The sequence below is a fragment of the Microcebus murinus genome, chromosome 15 (assembly GCF_040939455.1).
Source record: "Microcebus murinus isolate Inina chromosome 15, M.murinus_Inina_mat1.0, whole genome shotgun sequence".
In the NCBI taxonomy this organism is placed as follows: domain Eukaryota; kingdom Metazoa; phylum Chordata; class Mammalia; order Primates; family Cheirogaleidae; genus Microcebus; species Microcebus murinus.
Genome location: NC_134118.1, coordinates 72,497,308 through 72,518,440, shown reverse-complemented (window position 1 = coordinate 72,518,440; position 21,133 = coordinate 72,497,308). Strand labels below are relative to the sequence as shown.

Genomic DNA, 21,133 nt, shown 5'->3' with positions numbered 1-21,133 from the left:
AGGATAAAAATGTATAACTTTCACAAATAGAGTCTGCCTCAAAGTTCAGTGGCAAAATAAGACTTGGCAAAATCTCTGACAAACCCCAAAGCAAAGAATTCTACGCATGAACTGTCAGCATTTGGGGGGAACGGGCATCATGACTGTTACGAGATTAGATGCCACAAAAACCATGAAGTTAAATATTTACATCTTGGAACCCTCAGAAAGCAGGCCAGCATTTTCTCAGCAGGCTGTGGCTATATGCTCGAAGGAACACAAATACTGTTTGTGCTCTGCGCATGCTGGATGCACGGGAAATTGACAGATTGGGGACAGGTCAAAGCAAAAATGTGACAGAGGGAGAGCTAAATGGGCTTCTGCAAGTCTCTCTGGGACGTAACTTTCTTAAAGGAAAATGCAGCAGCTCTAATTGTACCTGGTCACTGTCCCATCACGTTAAGTCCAGCGCTCGATCAGAGGTTCCCGCAAAGTGCTGGGAGGACGGCAGGGAGCGAGGCCGTGAGCGCCGTGCGTTAGCCGGGGAGCTGCAGGCTTCTCTCTGCTGCAGAATGATGGACGACCTAGGCGGGCATGTCATTTCCTATTTTGTGCTTTCATTTTTCAGACCAAATTGCACTAAACCACAAAACCATCGTGTGTCCCATGATCGATGTCATTGACCACAATCACTTTGGGTACGAGGCCCAGGCGGGGGACGCCATGCGAGGAGCCTTCGACTGGGAAATGTACTACAAAAGAATCCCCATCCCTCCCGAGCTGCAGAGGGCGGATCCCAGCGACCCTTTCGAGTGAGTAGCGGCCGAGGGAGGCGCCGAGGGAGAGGGAGAGGGCAGGTCACTCCTTCGGGGTGCGTCAACCCTGGGTCCCATGAGGAAAGTTATCTCTAATAAAATGGGATAACGCGGGTGGCAGCAACATGCCAAACGCCAGAGAAAGGTCAGACCGACGAGCTGTAGACACTTGCGCGCTGCGCCGAATACTGGGATCAGCCCTGCTCCGGCTCTGCCAGGCGGGAGAGGAAGTGCAGATGAGAGAGTCGGGAAAGCGCATCCGTAACAGGAAGGGCACGGAGAAGGCAGGCGTGTGCCCTGTCAGATGCTTTGTCCTTCTTCTCAGTTCTTTCTGTTCCGTCTATTTTCCTTTAAGGGTTATTGAAATTCACACTTTTATTTTTCTTTTATTGGCGATTGATACAGAATATGAACCAGTGCTCAGCCTACCTTCTGCACCCTGTTGGGAGCTGACTATTTATGGTGGAGGGCCGTGCTCCTGAGCAGGTGCTCTGTAGCTTCAACCCGGGGAACTCAATCAAAATGATGCATCCAGAGCAAACAGTGTTTGCTAACTCTGCCCCTAACTTAAGTACATACTACATCGAGAGGAATCTATAACAATAATCTATTAATTTCCACCAAACTAAATTCTTTCATTTCTTTCATGAATTGTGCATTTCAAGAAACAGAAAAAAAAAAAAATGGTTCAGGTTGACAAACTATCAGGACCACTATTGGTGAACGGTAAACTTTTTCCAACAGCCCAAAGATTGCCCAGGGCATACTATTATCTATTCCTCATGTTGCACCCTTTGATCTCATTAAAACCTTTACAATTTTAAGACTATGGTATATATTTATATTTTTTTCTTAGTACAAGAAAAATGTCTGTGATCAAGGCTTTGCACACTCTGTAAGAGTCCATTTAAAATGCATTAAAATAACACTGCCTTTTCATCAATAATACGGGCCATAAAAGTTTGCTGCAAAGAAGTTACTGTGTACCAGGACCACTTCTGTGACACCAACACTTTAAATTACAGTCAACATTTCATGACTATTATGTTTCTTTAAGTTCTAGTCTCTGGAAAGCTGAACTCCTGGGGAAGCAAGGAGGCTTCTGATAGGCATTAGCCCGATAAAATGTTTCCTTCATTGTAAAATGAAACATCTTCATTACACACCCAGAACTCTTCTGGAGGTAGGCCTCTGACTCAGATCCTCAACCTATGGGAGAGTTTTTGAAAATAAAATAAAACGAAAGACCTTTGTGACTTCCCCAAATGCTTTGGACGAAATCCCATAGCTATTCAAAACTTCCAGAAAAATTTTTTAGGGATCTCAGCAAAGGAGCTTCTAGGAAGCATATGAAGTGGGCCCGGATGAGAGGTGCTCTTCAGACTTCCCCGAAGGTAACCATCTGCACATCGTGACAAAAGGGCTTAAGCTGGGACAGATAATGAGCCTGTGAGATGGCACATGTGGCGACTGGCTTGATGTAGCCGTTCTATGACGCACACATATTGCAAAGCGTCATGTTGTGCACCGTAAATATATGCAATCAATTTCTATTTGTCAATTTAAAAAATAGATAAGAGGAAGAAAATAAAACAAACAAAAAAAACTGTTTCAAATGCTAAAAATAAAAAACATGTGGGGGGGGCGTACAAAAGAGCCCTGAATGCCAAGGGTAGCTGCTGTTAGGCGGCTGCCCACACCCGCAGAAGAGCCACGGTTTGGCTGCTGCTAGCTGAGGTGACCGTGTTTTAGGGGCTAGACTTCATCCATGATGGCTTTCCAAATACTGCAATTATAATGACCGTTTACGTTACTTATGCAGCGACAGCAGAGGGGGCCTTTCTGAAACAGTGGGATCAGAATGCTGCCAAAGGAATCTCCAACGGTGAAAATCATAAAAGTATAAAAAACTGTAAGAGTGGTCTCAGTGCCTGCGCGGTCCGTGGGAATGTCTGTCAGGCAGACCTGGGCCGTGGCTGTCACAACATCAAGCTTCGCGCTTAACCCCAGACCTGGCAGAATTGGTGACTTCCGGAACTACTTAACCTCCTGTTCCTGTCACCTACTTAGGCGGTGCTGTCCTGTCAAAGACTGCGTTCGTCTATTGCATATTACCGTCTTTCTGCTTTAAGTCCCTTTGATTCCTGGGAATGTGGACATTTTAGCTTTTAGTAATAAATGTAGCTTCCTAGAGGTGTCCACTTTGATCTTAAAAACTGCATTTGCCTGCCTGCTAATAAAAGAACGGTTACCCAGACAGCTCAGAGCAGCGCATCCGCAATCCCATTACCGCGGCAGCCCTGTGAAAGCGCTTGTCAACAGACGTGCTTGGGGCTAGAATTTGCTTTCCTGGATGCCAAGCTGCAAGGCGCACAGAAGGAGCGCGGCCTATCTCTGCATCTCTCTCTCAGTCTTCCGCGTTGCAAGAGGCTGCTGACAAAGTGTGTGGTTTTCTGTGGGAAGAAGGGTGAGGGGCAGTAAAGATAGGAAAAGGAATGAAAGAGGACAGTGGGATATATGGCAAATCCAGGGACTTGCCATATGATATGTATGCAAAAAATTCTCTTTCTGTAGCAAGTTTACCAAATGTCCTATGTGACAAGATCTAAGTTCTCTCATTTATCCTGCCATTATTTGAGTTTTCAGAGACTATTGATTAGAGCGGTGCTTTTCAACCTGGAAATTCTGTGAAATTAGTGGGGCATGAACACTATTTAACTACTAATGAATTGAATTGAAAATGTCAGAGTATTATACTAGTGGGTAGGTATAAGTGTCATTTCTCGAATATTCAATTTCGGTTATAATGCATATATGATCCCGGGGAGTGGCATAAACTGTATTTCTTAATGCAGTCTATACAGTCAAAAGAGTTCCAAACCTACCAACTTCCTAAACTAAGAATCATGACCTTGAACCATCTGACTATGAAAGAAAAAGGAAAACTCGTGGATAACATTGGACATGAAGAAAATATTTACTTATATATGCAAAGGTATCTAGTTTTGAGACAAACTGCTACTAGAACATGAGAGAAAATTCAGTATTTGTGGTTCAAATTATTACATGGCGGTCAAAATTCTGATGGATTGGACAGCATATATTTGAGAAACATTTTTTACTTTTGCATAAAGAAAAAAAAATGCTGCTCTTTTCTTTTTTTTTTTTTTTTTTTTTTTTTGGCTCATAACAGACCTGGAGAATTGCTGCTCTTTTCTAGTGGCTTTTATCTTGCTGTAATGCTTTCGGGAAATACTTGTTATTCGTGGCTTTGAGAAGACTTGCTCATTCCTGGTTCATCTGGAAGGCAGGGCACCTGGGCATGTAAACCTTTTCTGTGACAAAACAGAACATGCTCCTTGAGTCATGACGACAGAGCGGAAGATGTCCCTTTGCTTTTTCTGACCATTGACTGACTCCCTTTAACCTTATCTCAGCATCTAAACGTTTATAAAGGACCAGAAGAAATCATCTTGCCCAACTTCCTTGTCAGTGGAAGCCATCGCTAGGCAATGTCAGAGACAGGTGGCCAGCCTCTGCTGGAACTTGGCCGGGAAGTGTATTTGCTCCCTCAAAAGACAGTCCCTTCTGTTAAACTCATTGACAGAAACATTTTTCCTTCTGCTAAGAAAATTCTGCCTCCCTGGTCCGAAAATGTTCTACCTGAGATATAAGGAATGTCTAATTCCTCTTCAGTGATAGAGCTGTTAAAAATATTTGAGGCATAGCTCGGAAGGGGTAGCTGCTAGGCCTACCCCTTCCAAGGGGGAACGATACGAAACTGTTTTCTTTTCCAGACTAAATATTTCCAGTTCTATCACCATGTCTTCCAGGCCCTCCAGCAATCTTGTAAAAGTTCGTGCTTATTGGTGTCACTATTCAACACACATAAATTCATTTGACTACTGCAGTCTCACCCACACTTCTTCAACTTATCCACAAAGATAACATGAAATATACCAACCAATATATCAGGTACTCAAAGCCCTAACATATGACTCTTAGCCATAAAAATAAACTTTAATTTCTAGGGCATTTACACCAGTTCCTAGAGATCATGCTTCCTTTTGCTAAGTACAAAGAATGTGTTCAGCAGTCCATCCATCTTTGCAAGTCCATTGTGTTTTTCAGAATCCACCTTTATCCTGTCTTTGGAACTGTGGAGAAATTATTTTGACATGGCCAGTCTTCCTCAGCTAGATCTCCACGAATCCTCAAAAACTTCTAACTTAAGAGTTTTAATCATCAAGGATGGAATTCTTGTGCACAACCATTAGTGAGAAATGACATTCTCTATTTTCCACCTATTTATACCACCAATTTCCAAAATTTTAAAAATATGGGTTTCTACAAAAAGGGGGAAAAAATCACAGGCTGCAAACACCCATTTATTCTCTCAGGAACCCCTGCATCTGACAGTTTGAATTCATTGACTCTTCATCTAGGGCCAGAACCTGGCCTATGAATGTCCCTGGGCTTGGATGGCAGTGGCCCTCACCTGTTGCCAAGCACCTCCAGGCAGGCACTTCAAATACAGAAGGCCCCCTGCGGGCTGACGGGCGAATGTGGAATGTGTGTGAGCCGGTTCTGAAGTCCAGAAGTGTCAAGCCTAGCCCACGACAAGATGCATTTCAGGGAGTCATAGCCCCGTTGTGTGGAAGTGGAATGCCTTCTACAGATTCACGCACGGCACCTGCCTTTGCTCTTCCAAGGAACAGGGTGCAGAACTTGCTGACTCTCTTTCTTAGATATACTAGCATGAGAGTATTGACCCCAACCTGTGTGGAAATCAGTGCTTCTTGGGTAACAAATACAACTTTTTCTAAATTTAGGGTTAGAATAGGATCCAAAAAAATATATATGAATAATGATAAATTCATCAAGTTAGAAGAAACCTAAAAGACAATTCAACATCTCATTTTTATAGAAGAGGAAACCAAGGCTAACGAGCACAACTAATAAATTTAACAGCTACTACTAGATTCCGGGGTTGTTGACTCACCATTCCACGACATTCTTTCTTTCACAGCATGGTGGTAGGGAAAAAATTAACAGTTGTTAAATGTCTACTGCTATGAGTCAGGCACTGGGCTAAGAAATTTATATAAATCTCTAACCCATTTGATCCTTATTTCAAGCCTATAAAATAAGTAATACTGCCCATATTTTTACAAATGAGGTGATTTAGGCTCACAGAGGTTAAGCAGTTTTCCGAAGTTTACACGGCAAATTAGAATACCGTAGCCAAGGATTCTCACTAATCCGTGGAAACTTCCACCTCCCTTTCTACTCAAAGAAGATGTATCCTCTAGCACAGGTGTCCTCAAACTACGGCCCGCGGGCCACATGCAGGCCGCCTAACACATTTATCCGGCTCTCCGGGTGTTTTTGCCGCAGCTGCCTGTCCTGCTTAGCAGCTGACTCGTCCTGGGCCCACAGTGCGCACTCTCCAACGGTCTGAGGGACTGTGAACTGGCCCCTGTTTAAAAAGTTTGAGGACCCCTGCTCTGGTGCTTAAGGAAAAATCATGTTCAAATACAAAAATAAACTTTCAGAGAATACCATAACTTCTTCCCCAAACGCAGCAGTGCAGCTGGGAAGTGATACCACAAAGCCAAAAGCGTCACTGACCTTGACCAATCATTGCAGCAATTCTTGTCTCAAAACAAGTTCAGGACATTGAGTCAAACAAAACCACTCCAGGTCTGCCGAGTACAGGCAGATTGTGCCTGTGCAGGGTGCCCAGTGGAGGGTGTGAGGAGCTGTGACCCAGCCAGCCCTCGCTCAGTAGAGCCATGGACCCAGGCTTGGGTTGAGGAGCCTGGAGGAAAGGTGCTCTTTCTTGTTGAGTGGAGAAGCTTCACTTTGTTAATGCAAAGAGGATGACAACAGACTGAGGATCAACTTACTCAATGCCCTAGAATGAACCACTACCCTTCAACGACACCTTACTGGTTGCATTAATTGACCTTTAAATTTTTTTTAATTTCGGCATATTATAGGGGTACAGATGTTAAGGTTTAAATAAATGCCCTTTCCCCCTCTCCCCCCACAAATCTGAGTTTCCAGCATGTCCATCCCCAGATGGTGCACATCTCACTCATTATGTATGTATATACCCGCCCCCTCCCCCCTCCCCAATACCCTATTACTGTAGTACCTATGTGTCCACTTAGGTGCTACTCAGTTAGTACCAGTTTGCTGGTGAGTCCATGTGGTGCTTGTTTTTCCATTCTTGGGATACTTCACTTAGTAGTATGGGGGCCAGCTCTAACCAGGAAAATCTAAGATGTGCTATGTCATCGTTGTTTCTTAGAGCTGAATAGTATGTAGCATCCCACATGGGTAAATCCCAGTGAGAACTGGGGGTACCTCAGCTTACTTGGAATTTGAAAGGAAAGATAATCTTTGACACAAAACTCTTTCCATGTCATTTTTGACCCAACAGTAGTAATTCTAAATGTAATCAAAATCATAAGGCATGAAATTGACTTCCCATGGAAAAAGAAGCTGATCAAACTATGAATTTAATGTGGAATATAAAGTAAGAAGGATAGGCCGGGCGCGGTGGCTCACGCCTGTAATCCTAGCTCTCTGGGAGGCCGAGGCGGGCGGATTGCTCGAGGTCAGGAGTTCGAAACCAGCCTGAGCAAGAGTGAGACCCCGTCTCTACTATAAATAGAAAGAAATTAATTGGCCAACTAATATATATATATACAAAAAAAAAAAAATTAGCCGGGCATGGTGGCGCATGCCTGTAGTCCCAGCTACTTGGGAGGCTGAGGCAGGAGGATTGCTTGAGCCCAGGAGTTTGAGGTTGCTGTGAGCTAGACTGACGCTACGGCACTCACTCTAGCCTGGGCAATAAAGTGAGACTCTGTCTCAAAAAAAAAAGAAAAAAAAAATAATAAATAAAGTAAGAAGGATAACTTTGGGGGTCTCTTTTGCTTTCACCTCTAAATCGAATCAGATACTGTTCACCTTCTCTCTTTTTCTGTCCAAAAGCCTGGGCTATCAGTCTGGTAGAGTGGGAGAATTTCATTCACATGCCACTTCTCAAACCACTTCGATATTCTCACAAATTTTGCATGGTCCTCATGCAGTTGTTTCCAAATCTTGCCCCATTTTCCTCAAAACTCAAATTGGTTCATACAAACTACTGACATATGTGCTCCTCAGCCTCAGCCTCCGACCGCCTCATTCTCTGTGACTGACGTTCCCAAACTGGTCCCAAACTTTCGAGGGGATTAGGTCAGAACATAAGTTAGTCGAGAAATGAGTCCCGGGAGAGTGAAATAGGACTTCAGCTCTCCCCAACCTCAGCCACAGATCTGGCCTGAACTACATGTTATTCCACAGGCCCCTCCATTAACCTGAGCCTCAATTAATCCTCAACTAATAACTTCTTCAGTAAGCCCGTGTTGTATGTATCCAGTATAAAAAACAGCATTTGTTCAGCACTTAGTACCGCGTAAAGCAGTTACTACATTATCTAACGATCCCCTGTGATGATTCTTGGGGGTAGGTAAAGTCACTCTTGTTATTTTTCTAACTTCACAAACGAGAGAGTAAGAACCAAAGAAAATTAAGTGACTACCATAGTAACGAGAGGCAAAGTCAGGACTCAAATCAATGTCTTCATTCATTCATTTAGATTTCAAATCCCAGGTTTAATCAATAACCTCATCGGACTCAAATCAATGCCATCTTTCATTCATTCAGGCTTTAACTCTGTTGAAGAGAATCGTAGGCACCCATTAGGTGAGGCCGTTCCGCCAATTAGCGTCTCATAGCGAGCTGGTAGCGAGCGCGGGAAGGAACACAGATGGCCCGTGCCCGCCGTCCCTGCCCGCAGGCCGGCCGCAGCGGCCGGCCGCTTGGAAATGCCGGCTCTCGGTTACTGACTAACGAAGGGAAATGTCAACAACGCCAGCTTCGGGTCTGTTTCTCACAAGATCTAAATGCAGTATTTGTTGACAGCCGCAAAAGGACAGAATGTTTAGGGGGAAATGCTGTCAAACTTCTAACTGGTGTCCTGTCCGCAGAGCGCGAGAACAGGGGAGCGGAAAGGGCTCCCGAGGCTGAAAAACGAATCAAACCGTGGACTAACACCAACACCCCTTGACGCCCGGCACGGAGGCCGCGGAAGAGCTTCGCGACACAAAGCAAAACGCGGGGACACGGGCAGAGACTCCAGACACAGGTGTTGGGATTCCCAACTCCCTTCTGAACACCCCCCACCCCAGCGCGTGGCCCCAGGGGACCCTTCGCTCTCCTGGGCCTTCCGTCCCGGAATCGGAATCGCTCTGCTGCGGAGACGCTCAACACGGGGTTGCAACCGGCTCTCCCCCTTGTCAGGGTCAGAAATAACCGTTTCTTTCCTCCCTCTCGCAGCGGGTGTGAGCTCTTCCTCAACAGGACGCTCCCTCGTGCCTCCTCCCTCCCTTGGCACCCAGAATGATATTCACACATTTAATTCCTAAATCATTAATTGCAATCACTGCAATTATTCTACTGGCGCCTCCCTGCTCTTCTTTAGTTTGTCCTGGTCTCTTGCGATCTCTGGAGTCCTGGGGTAGCCTTGCCCCACCCCTCTGGTGTCTGACCCTGTTTGGACTTTAGAATTTCTTTTCTCTGTCATCACTTTAAGAGCCATTCGGTCCTAGGAGGCCTGGTGTGCTACACGCGCTATTTTGGAAGGAGGGGAGACCTGCTCCTCCATCCCGAGAGAGACGTCCACCCCTGTATACCAGTCACTCGAGACCGCGGGCTCAGGGGAACTCGGAACACCTGCTCTCCTCTGCTCACACCTTGCCGTGACTCCTGTCCTAACTATCCTCCGTCTTTGTTTCTTTGCTAACATCTGCTGAACCTTGGACTTCAGACTCTCATTCCTGGCCTTGCTTACTGCGGCCAGGCTAGGCAGCGCCCCACAGCCAGGCTGGAGCCCATGATCCCCATCCCCTGGGCAGAATCAGCCGTCCCCTGCAGGCCTCCCACTTAAGGCTCGGCTCCCTAGGTACTGAAGAACTACGGCGTTTACAAACTTGGGCTGATGACTGCTTTTGCTGTCAATTGACCATTACCCATTCTGTCCTGCTTCCCAAACTGGCGTCCCTCTGTCTGTCTCCCGTGACGGCTGCCTGCCCGGTCCCAGCCCCAGCCTCGCGATGTGACTTGACTCCTTGTCCATTCCCTCCTCACCTGGACTCTCTCCTGGGTCCCGTGCTCCAGGATGGAACCACACTGGGTCCTCAGCTCCTCCCTCTGGCTGCCCAGTCTTCTTTAATGAAAGTCTCGCTAGCATTTGGCTAAGGAGAAGACCTCCACGCACCTGTGAAAATATCGTCAGCGCTTCCGTCCCGGTACCCGAGGTGCGGGAGCATTCACTCTGCCGACAGATGACATCATTCCAGAGCATGGGGCAATGTGATGGAACCTTCTGCCGTTCGCCCAGATTCCACCTTCCCTCCCAGCAGACAGGGATGTAGACGCAAGGCCTGAGTATGTTTAGCTTTACTTTCTCACTTAAGGTTTCACTGCTAAAATGTATTCTCCAGTTCTCCTGTCCTCTTCAGCTCAACAACTCTTCTTTTCTTTTCCTAGTCACTGCCGACACTGACACTAGAATGTGAACTCCAAGAGGGCAGGAGGCACTGTTTTACTCGGCTCATTGAATGCTGCATCACTAGCACCTAGAGCCAGGCATGTAGGCACTCGATAAGTATCTGTCGAATGGAGGAAATAAATATGAAGGTCAGGAGAGGAAGTGGCCAGACAAAGCTGGTTGTATTTGAAGAAGAGGTGACAGTTTTTCGGCAAAGGATGCTAGCTACGGAAAACGCTGTGGCAGGACTGAGCACAACTATTTGTGGGGCGTCATCCACGGGCCGGCTCAACAGCGCACAGATTCCTGCAGGGCAGTGGTAGAAAGTAAGTATTAACAGGAAACAATAAAGAGGAGGCTACAGAAGGCCCTTGCCCCATGTGTAGAAGGAAGAAAGATGATGAGGGAATGTTTTGGGGAAAATAGAAGGCATTCCCGGAGGTATTTACATTATGGATGACAATCAAAATCGACTTTAAAACCACAATCTAGGAGGTAACGACTTCATTAACAAGGAGGCAGCTTTCACTAAGGCAATGATACTGATCTTTGGTCCTGTGCATTTCTAACAAGCAGCAAGGTGCTGTGAGAATCTCGGTCTGCCCAGTTGATAAACACCCACGATTCGGAGCTCCACGCTGGAGGCGCCGCGAGACTCCAGGGACCTCGTGCGACATCCGCGCTTGAGGGAGGGGCTGGGAGGGGCCGGAGAGCTCGGCGGGGTCAGGGTCTCAGAGCCGGACGGCATATAAGCATAACAGGCCTGGACACTGTGTGCAGATCTTAAAGTCTAGTTAAGGAAGCCAGGCCCCACGTGGAGAGTTCCGCGGAAGCCGGGGGTGTGTGCATCTGGGGAAATGGCAGCGACCGGAATCTGTGTCTGGGCGCCGGCCAGCCGCGGTCAGGCGGCGCGGAGCTGAGGCTGGACCTCAACGGAGAGTCGTAACTTGACCCCAAGGCAGGACAGTGGGCAAGTGAAAGGCTCTGGGCCTTAATCACTCTGCTACTGTGTCCCAGAGAACAGAACAGAGGAGTTTCCCCAGGGCTGTCAGAACCCAACTCCTACGGCAGTGTGTGTGCGTGCGTGTGTCTGTGTGTGTGTGTGTGTATATGTGTATGTGTGTGCGTGAGCATGTGATCTGACACCAGGTTTATTTACAGGTATGTGAGCGCCTGTGTCTGTAAAGTTTGCTCGTAAGTCACTTCGAGTGATTCTGTTAAAGAGCACAGATACACGCTAGTAGCTGGAGAGAGGAAGAGACGCAGCCTGGCTCTGACGCTGTGCTCGGCCTCCCGAGGTGGGTGGGCCTCGTTCCAGGTCACGCAGGGAAGGAGGGGACACTGTGCTCAGAGATAGCGTCACGTCCGTGACTGCAAAGAGACCAGAAATGAGGCAATGCCTGTCTCGATCCTCTAACAAAATTAGAGCAAAAAGTAAAATAAAATAATAAAATAGTAAGGCGCACGCTTCCCTTGATGGAAATACGGAGGAGAGGGATCAGAAAAGTACTAAGCTGCCATCAGCATACCTGTGACTAGGCAGTGTCTATTGTCAGAGACTGTTCCAGGGGTTCACGTTACTTATTTGGATCCAGGATCACTGTCTACAAGGAGGCCACGTCCACAGAGGCACTGCTTTTGACCAGAACATCACTTTCTCCTTCAAGGAAGTAATCAAGCTCCGGCTGAGAGGCCAAATGGCAGGGACAATCATTTTTTTTTTTCTTTTTTGTCTAATAGTTCTTAAAGTAGGTCCATCTGGAAATACGTTTTAGGAGAAAGATTTCTGTTTTTGTTTCTTGTGTGCCAACAAAAATGGCACAGAATGAACTCGCAGGAGGAGACTGCGCAGCAAGACCCGGTGGAAAGGCCAGGCCAGGGCACCGGTCCGCAGGGAGGGCCCCGAGCTGGCTGGGCGGTGGGGACGCCGCTTCTCCGGGTTGCTCCTTCTGGTCCAAACCCGACCTCGAGGCCGTCTTCCCGCTGTCACCTTCTTCCCTTGTGGAGCCGAGTGGCGGCACAAAGCTGTTTGCTACCCACACCCACCCTCCACCCTCCCACAGACACCCCAACCTGCCACCCACACCAGCCCTACACCCTCCCACAGACACCCCAACCTGCCACCCACACCCACCCTCCACCCTCCCACAGACACCCCAACCTGCCACCCACACCCACCCTCCATCCTCCCACAGACACCCAACCTGCCACCCATACCCACCCTCCACCCTCCCACAGACACCCCAACCTGCCACCCACACCCACCCTCCATCCTCCCACAGACACCCAACCTGCCACCCACACCCACCCTCCATCCTCCCACAGACATCCCAACCTGCCACCCACACCCACCCTCCATCCTCCCACAGACACCCCAACCTGCCACCCATACCCACCCTCCACCCTCCCACAGACACCCCAACCTGCCACCCACACCCACCCTCCATCCTCCCACAGACACCCAACCTGCCACCCATACCCACCCTCCACCCTCCCACAGACACCCCAACCTGCCACCCACACCCACCCTCCATCCTCCCACAGACACCCCAACCTGCCACCCACACCCACCCTCCACCCTCCCACAGACACCCCAACCTGCCACCCACACCCACCCTCCACCCTCCCACAGACACCCCAACCTGCCACCCACACCCACCCTCCATCCTCCCACAGACACCCAACCTGCCACCCACACCCACCCTCCATCCTCCCACAGACACCCAACCTGCCACCCACACCCACCCTCCACCCTCCCACAGACACCCCAACCTGCCACCCACACCCACCCTCCACCCTCCCACAGACACCCCAACCTGCCACCCACACCCACCCTCCATCCTCCCACAGACACCCCAACCTGCCACCCACACCCACCCTCCATCCTCCCACAGACAACCAACCTGCCACCCACACCCACCCTCCACCCTCCCACAGACACCCAACCTGCCACCCACACCCACCCTCCATCCTCCCACAGACACCCCAACCTGCCACCCACACCCACCCTCCACCCTCCCACAGACACCCCAACCTGCCACCCACACCCACCCTCCACCCTCCCACAGACACCCCAACCTGCCACCCACACCCACCCTCCACCCTCCCACAGACACCCCAACCTGCCACCCACACCCACCCTCCACCCTCCCACAGACACCCCAACCTGCCACCCACACCCACCCTCCACCCTCCCACAGACATCCCAACCTGCCACCCACACCCACCCTCCACCCTCCCACAGACACCCAACCTGCCACCCACACCCACCCTCCACCCTCACACAGACACCCAACCTGCCACCCACACCCACCCTCCACCCTCCCACAGACACCCCAACCTGCCACCCACACCCACCCTCCATCCTCCCACAGACACCCAACCTGCCACCCACACCCACCCTCCAACCTCCCACAGACATCCCAACCTGCCACCCACACCCACCCTCCACCCTCCCACAGACACCCCAACCTGCCACCCACACCCACCCTCCACCCTCCCACAGACACCCCAACCTGCCACCCACACCCACCCTCCATCCTCCCACAGACACCCCAACCTGCCACCCACACCCACCCTCCATCCTCCCGCAGACACCCCAACCTGCCACCCACACCCACCCTCCACCCTCCCACAGACATCCCAACCTGCCACCCTAACTCACCCTCCATCCTCCCACAGACATCCCAACCTGCCACCCACACCCACCCTCCACCCTCCCACAGACACCCCAACCTGCCACCCACACCCACCCTCCACCCTCCCACAGACACCCCAACCTGCCACCCACACCCACCCTCCACCCTCCCACAGACACCCCAACCTGCCACCCACACCCACCCTCCATCCTCCCACAGACACCCCAACCTGCCACCCACACCCACCTTCCACCCTCCCACAGACATCCCAACCTGCCACCCTAACTCACCCTCCACCCTCCCACAGACATCCCAACCTGCCACCCAAACCCACCCTCCACCCTCCCACAGACACCCCAACCTGCCACCCACACCCACCCTCCACCCTCCCACAGACACCCCAACCTGCCACCCATACCCACCCTCCATCCTCCCACAGACACCCCAACCTGCCACCCACACCCACCCTCCACCCTCCCACAGACATCCCAACCTGCCACCCAAACTCACCCTCCATCCTCCCACAGACATCCCAACCTGCCACCCAAACCCACCCTCCATCCTCCCACAGACACCCCAACCTGCCACCCACACCCACCCTCCACCCTCCCACAGACACCCCAACCTGCCACCCACACCCACCCTCCACCCTCCCACAGACACCCCAACCTGCCACCCACACCCACCCTCCATCCTCCCACAGACACCCCAACCTGCCACCCACACCCACCCTCCACCCTCCCACAGACACCCCAACCTGCCACCCACACCCACCCTCCACCCTCCCACAGACACCCCAACCTGCCACCCACACCCACCCTCCACCCTCCCACAGACACCCAACCTGCCACCCACACCTACCCTCCATCCTCCCACAGACACCCCAACCTGCCACCCACACCCACCCTCCACCCTCCCACAGACACCCCAACCTGCCACCCACACCCACCCTCCACCCTCCCACAGACACCCCAACCTGCCACCCACACCCACCCTCCACCCTCCCACAGACACCCCAACCTGCCACCCATACCCACCCTCCACCCTCCCACAGACATCCCAACCTGCCAACCTCACCCACCCTCCACCCTCCCACAGACACCCCAACCTGCCACCCACACCCACCCTCCACCCTCCCACAGACACCCCAACCTGCCAACCTCACCCACCCTCCACCCTCCCACAGACATCCCAACCTGCCACCCACACCCACCCTCCATCCTCCCACAGACACCCCAACCTGCCACCCAAACCCACCCTCTACCCTCCCACAGACACCCAACCTGCCACCCACACCCACCCTCCACCCTCCCACAGACACCCCAACCTGCCACCCACACCCACCCTCCACCCTCCCATAGACACCCCAACCTGCCACCCACACGCACCCTCCACCCTCCCACAGACACCCAACCTGCCACCCACACCCACCCTCCACCCTCCCATAGACATCCCAACCTGCTACCCAGATACAGGATCTTATAAACCTTGCAGTCTTCCTTCGAATGTATGCTCTGATCACCATTTGCATTAAATCAATGTAAAAAAGAAAAGAACCTGTAAACCAACAGAACAACTGACCCCAGAAAAAGCAAAGATATATATATTTTTTAATCTAACTTTCCTCATTGAAAATCTACAGCAATTTCTATGGGAAGGGAACAAACACAATTCTGGTGGTCATTTAAAATGTGATTCCTGAAAGAAGAACTTCAATAGATGGGCCGAGTGACTGACGGAACAGGGCTCCATGTGTCAAGCTGGAGGAGAAAGTCGAGGGAACTGCTCACACTGCAAAGCAAAAGGATGGAACCAAAACCTGTATTAGTTTCCCAGGGCTGCCATGACAAAGGTCCCCAAACTACCCGGCTTAAAGCAAGAGAAACGTACCGTCCCACAGTCCTGGGGGCCAAGACGTCCGGCATCAAGCTTGTGGCAGGGCCGTGGTCCCTCTGAAGCACTGGGGACTCTCAGCTTCTTGAAGGATCTACCTCAAGCCTCTCGTAGCCACGTGTGTCCCCTGGCTTGCAGATACGTCCCTCTAGGGTTCCTCACTGCGTTCTCCCACGTGCACTCACGCTGCCTTCCCTCTGTATGTGCAAGGGATGAAAGCTAACAGAGAAAAGCTACAAGATGAGAAAAATAAATGCAAGACATTCACCATCCACCCAAATGCGCTCTTAGAACCAGAAAACAGCAGAGGACAAAAACCGGGGCTCGGGCCACCAAGAGTATCAGCAGGAGGAGCATGCCTGCCTGTCCCCGGCTGGACCTTTGCCACTGCTCATAGGTACCAAATACTTGTTGGATGAAGACATGAGTTTGGAGCATTCGCAGGATACCCTATGCTAGAACTTTCTCTCTAGCCAGCCCTTGGCACCTCATTGCTTCTCAAGTTCTGGAATCTGTTACCCGCTTTTGACCAGCACAACAGAAAAAGAAGGTAAAATGTTTATTAGACGTTAAATGGAGATGCAGGGGCTGGGAGGGATCCATAGTAGGAAGGTTCCTTTTGCCTCTAGAATGAGAAAATACACCAGAGAATTTCGAATGAGTATCTGGACACAAGGGAATTGGAGTGACACATACTGGAACTATTTATTAATCGTAATTGAGCAATTTGCTCCCCATTGTCTTCTCAGAAAATAAAATGTAACTGATATGTCCTTTAAGTAATGGATTTCTGACTTGTTGATGTGCTAATGTGTTTCTAATCTTTGCCTCGTGGTGTCTAAAATTGTAACTAAGCACATCCCGCAAACTACTTATTGTCTCCCCAGACATATAATTTATCTCGGTCTGATGAATACTTTCTTCCAGTTTTATTTGAGAAATTCCCTAGAAATTATGGATAATTAAACAAAATTTGAGAAACTAAATCAAAGAAATCTAATTCTGCAAAGAAATGCTGAATCTTTTAAAAACTAAACTGTAATTCTGGAAGGCTGAAACACTCTCTGGAAGACAATGCTCCCATACGTATGCACACGTCTAGGACACACGTTCAAACGCATCCCACAGAAAGGGCGTTTTCTTATATGAGGCCATATCATATAGCCCAACTAATTTTATCTTAACTACCATAATATAGGACTTAAAAAATGGAAACTAACAATCCATTAAAAGTAGTGGGCATGGCAAAATAGCTAAAGAAAATTTTTCCTGAGAGCCCTCTTTTATTTTATGCCTTAGACGTGCCAGAGATAAAGGAATTCTTAAATTTAATCAGGGCCAACCTGCCTACTTGAAAAGCATATGAGAATGACTGGTCGCGAAAAGGTGACCAATAGCTCAAGTCCTTAGAAAGAACCTATTTGTAGATTTAGAATTGTTGTAGAAATCCTCCCCGGCGTGGGACTCCCTCTTCCTTGACTCGGATGCTGAAGTGAGGCTAAAAGACTCGCAACGGCGGCTCGCTCCAACTTCTGTTTGTGTTACACTGCCACCTGCTGGGAAACACGTAAATCGTTTTAAAAGAAAACGTCAACAAAAGGTCAAAATCCTTGATTTTGCAAACGAGGTTTTGATTCTTAAATTAAAGGTGATGCACACAGTGAATCGAGACGAGTAACATCCAGTGCCCAAAGCGCCCTGAGGTGAAGAAGGGTGAAATAAACCCGGGCGGTGAAATCATCAAGCAGCCCCGCCGCAGCACTGTGCATGCATGAGTGGGGGTGTTGACAACACCGTTTGGGTGTCGCCTCCAGCAGAGCTCCCTGGAAGGGAGTGCAGCGCTGCTGTCCCTCGGGTAAGATGTTGGGAACTAGAAAGAGGGAGATCCCCAGGGAAGTCGAGGGAGGTCTGCGGGAACAAATGGCCGGCGCGTGCAGCAGATGTGGACAGAAAACGAGACTCGGAACCGAGAGCCCTGGGTTCCCCCATTTACCTGCTGTGTGTTGGAGGCCGCAGCACAGTGGCCTCGAACCCGGGCGCTGGCACAGCCTCATCTCTACCCTGTCCGGCGATGCAGACGGACACGCACGCAAACCACCGCCGCACACTGGGGCTCGCGGGGGACACAGGAGCCATCAGGGAAGCCTCGGCCAGGCGAAACGTGGGCCACACCTTACCCACTTCCATCCAGCGCCCACTGTAGCCGACAGCCACGGGTGAACACCACAGCCCAGCGTCGACTTTAGTCGACAGCCAAAAGCTTTTACTTTTATCTCTGCAGCTGCAGTGTGTACGTTCAGCTGATAAGTTACTACGAATCTGTGACCTTTTAACAAGTCCTTAGTAGGAGTTGTTGTAGTTATTTTCCTAAAGCTGCCCGGAAAGTGAAACAAGCTTTCAGTGCTTTCGAGCTTTCCTCATCACAGAGGAGCAGGACGGACGCGTCGTCAACGCGCAGCGCAGACCCCCGTGCGACTGAGTGCGGCTGCGGGCCAGGTGTCGCGGCCGGGGAGCGCCGGACCGAAGTGGTTAAAGATCAGCACAGATAAAGAAAGGTGGTGGAGACGGGCAAGAGAGAACAGATGACTTCCGGGGATGGGATGCTGTGGGCAAAAGCACCGTGGGGACAGGCGCGGCGTTGGCAGCTGGCAGGGAGCAGGCAGCCCCCGGGCTCTGGCCGGGTCTGCAGGGCCTTGCTATGGCCGAGGTGTTCACATCTTCCCCCACCACCCTGTGAAATCCCAAATCGTGGGTGAAAGCCTAAATCCCCGACGGGAAGGTATTTGGACTCGGGAGCTTTTGGGAGGCAATGAAGTCGTGAGGGTGGAGCTCTCCTGCATGGGCTTCGCTCCCCGCCTGCGGACACCCCGAGACCCGGGCTGACCCCTTCTCTGCGCCACGTGAGGCCACAGGAAGTCCGCTGTCTGCGGCCTGGAAGAGGGGTCTCCCAGGGCCGACCGTGCGGGGCCCTGATCCCGGACGTCCAGCCTCCAGACAGAGCCACACGTTGCCGCGGTCTGTAAGCACCCAGCCCACGGGGCCTTGTTGAAATAGCATGAACCGGCTCGGACGCGCCCGGAGCCCGCAGCTTTCTGCTTCCGGAGGCCGGGGCGCCCGCACGGGCTTCAGCGCGGCCGGAGCCCAGGCGGCCGCTGGGGAGACGCGCAGCCTTGGGGAGATCACTGCACCGCACTGGACCTTGCGCCCTCAGTAAAGCAATTAATTTGCAGAGCCCAGACTCGCTTTAATCTGTCGGACTCCACTCTGCACCACAGCGTGGTGGCTCTCGGATGTATGATTATTTCTCTATAATGCGAAATCGGTGACGCTAAGATCTGCCTGTGTCAGAGGACATTGCGTGGGGATCGCGGGGAGCTGATTACTCACTCCTAGATCTTCAGCAAAGCTGAGCGAGGATTTTAAATGGAGACGGAAGGTTTGTCGTTCCACCAACTCACGTTCTTTGTATTACTGGAATGCTAAAATACCTTAAATTGGACCGTCCTAATGTTTTTGGAAACTCTAAAGGTGTTTCTAGTTTAACACTTTTTATTATCTCTGCCAGGAACAGACCCCGATTTAATGGTCTGTGTCTGTGATAAAGCTTAAATCACCACCGTTCTCTTTCTAAGCTGCAAAGATGTGTGGCTGCAGGCTCCAAAAAGCCTCTCCAAAGAGCTTCCGTTTGCAGAGCAGAGCTCACCCCGGGCTAGTCCCGGGGAGGCTGTGACCTCGGCAGGTGTGTGACTCACGGCCAGCACTAGGCAGCCTACGGGAAAGGGGACTCAGGCGTCCCTCAGCCCAGCTGCAGCAAGGGCAGCTGCCTCCAGGTCTAGAACAGAATCCGGACTCACTTCTGCCTCTCCGCTCTGTTTCTCTCGTCTGGGTGGCTTCGTCCTCCCAGGCCACTGGGCGAGTCTTCTCTGGACAAGGGGGAAGAATCTCGGCCACAGGTGGTGCTTATCTCATCATCTTGCAGCTCTTGGTAAGAGAGGAGAGACGGTGGTCGCCACCAGCTCCAGCTAGAAACACGTGAAGGAAAGGCATCCTTCTCCCGACCTTCACCGCGGCTGTTCCCGCCTCAGTGGCTCTGGTCATGGGGGGAGGATCTGTGACTGGTAGCCCCACGGAACCATGTAGCGATCGTGTGTGTGTGTGTGTGTGTGTGTGTGTGTAGATAAAGTGTTACCTGCAAGGACAGGAGTGTTTTCCTGGGCTGACACAAACAATAAATGTCCTCTGCACCTGGCCACGAGACCAGCCCCTACGCCGGATACGTAGCATACAAGCTCTTTACTAAATCAAAATTTTAAATTAAAGAGCCCAGTGTTTTCTCTTCTCAATAATTCTGGAAACCTTATGTTGACATTTTGTAGGAAAACTGTAATTTGAGAGAGCAATTGTAGCCATGGGTCATTCTGAAAATATTGCAGTCAGTGGACGCCAGAGAGCCCGGAGGTCGAAGGGAAACTGGGGCCGTCACCCCAACAGTGTTCTGGCCGGCGTGGGAGGAAGCAACTGAGGAAGATGGAACCCGCCTCCATGACACCAGCGTCACTTGGGGCAGCACTCTTCCTCTTCTCCTCTTCCCCTTCCCCAGGGCTTCCCTCCTCTTCCTCTGCCTTTGCGGGCTCCTGCTTCCCTCGCCCGCAAGGCCTGTCGGGCTTAGAAATAAGGGCTGGTTTGCCCACGTACCAGTCCCCTGTGGTTGGTGTGACCCTAGGGCATCAGGCTTTCTCCCGAAGGAAGCAGAAGCCCCTGACCCCGCTGCTAATCCCGTTCTGCGGTCGTGGACCGTCAAAGGACTTTTCCCGACAGTATTGGTATTACAGTTAAAGCCTCAAAACTGAAGTCAGGGGATAGCAAAGACTGCCTCTTTTTGCAGAGAGAGACTAACTGTGCACGACAAGGGACAGGGGACAGGAGTCTACTCCCCAACTCCTGGTGTATGAGGAAAGACCCCCGGCTCGCTGTGAAGGGACCTGGCGGCTGACAGGAGGACAGGCGTCCCTCCGTCCGACTGGAGCCCGCCGGGTCACGGGAGGGCACAGGCCTGCCTGGGTCTCGTCTGGCCCGGCGCGTGCGGGAGCCATGGAGCCGGCCCCGCGGCCGGGTGCGGAAGGCATGGATGGAGAGGAACTGCTGTCTTGTGGAGCAGCCCCACGGCCGCCGCGGCAGGGGAGGATCCGCCAGGACGGGGA

General features: G+C 51.1%; 1 protein-coding gene across 1 annotated transcript in view; it reads left to right on the top strand.

Moving 5' to 3' along the window:
* Positions 1-21,133, top strand: part of GALNTL6 (polypeptide N-acetylgalactosaminyltransferase like 6) — a 913,332-nt gene that overhangs the window by 749,206 nt on the left and 142,993 nt on the right. Inside the window, exon 7 of the mRNA XM_076010718.1 lies at positions 608-791. Coding sequence (XP_075866833.1) covers positions 608-791 — 184 coding nt within the window. The remainder of the gene's footprint in view (positions 1-607; positions 792-21,133) is intronic.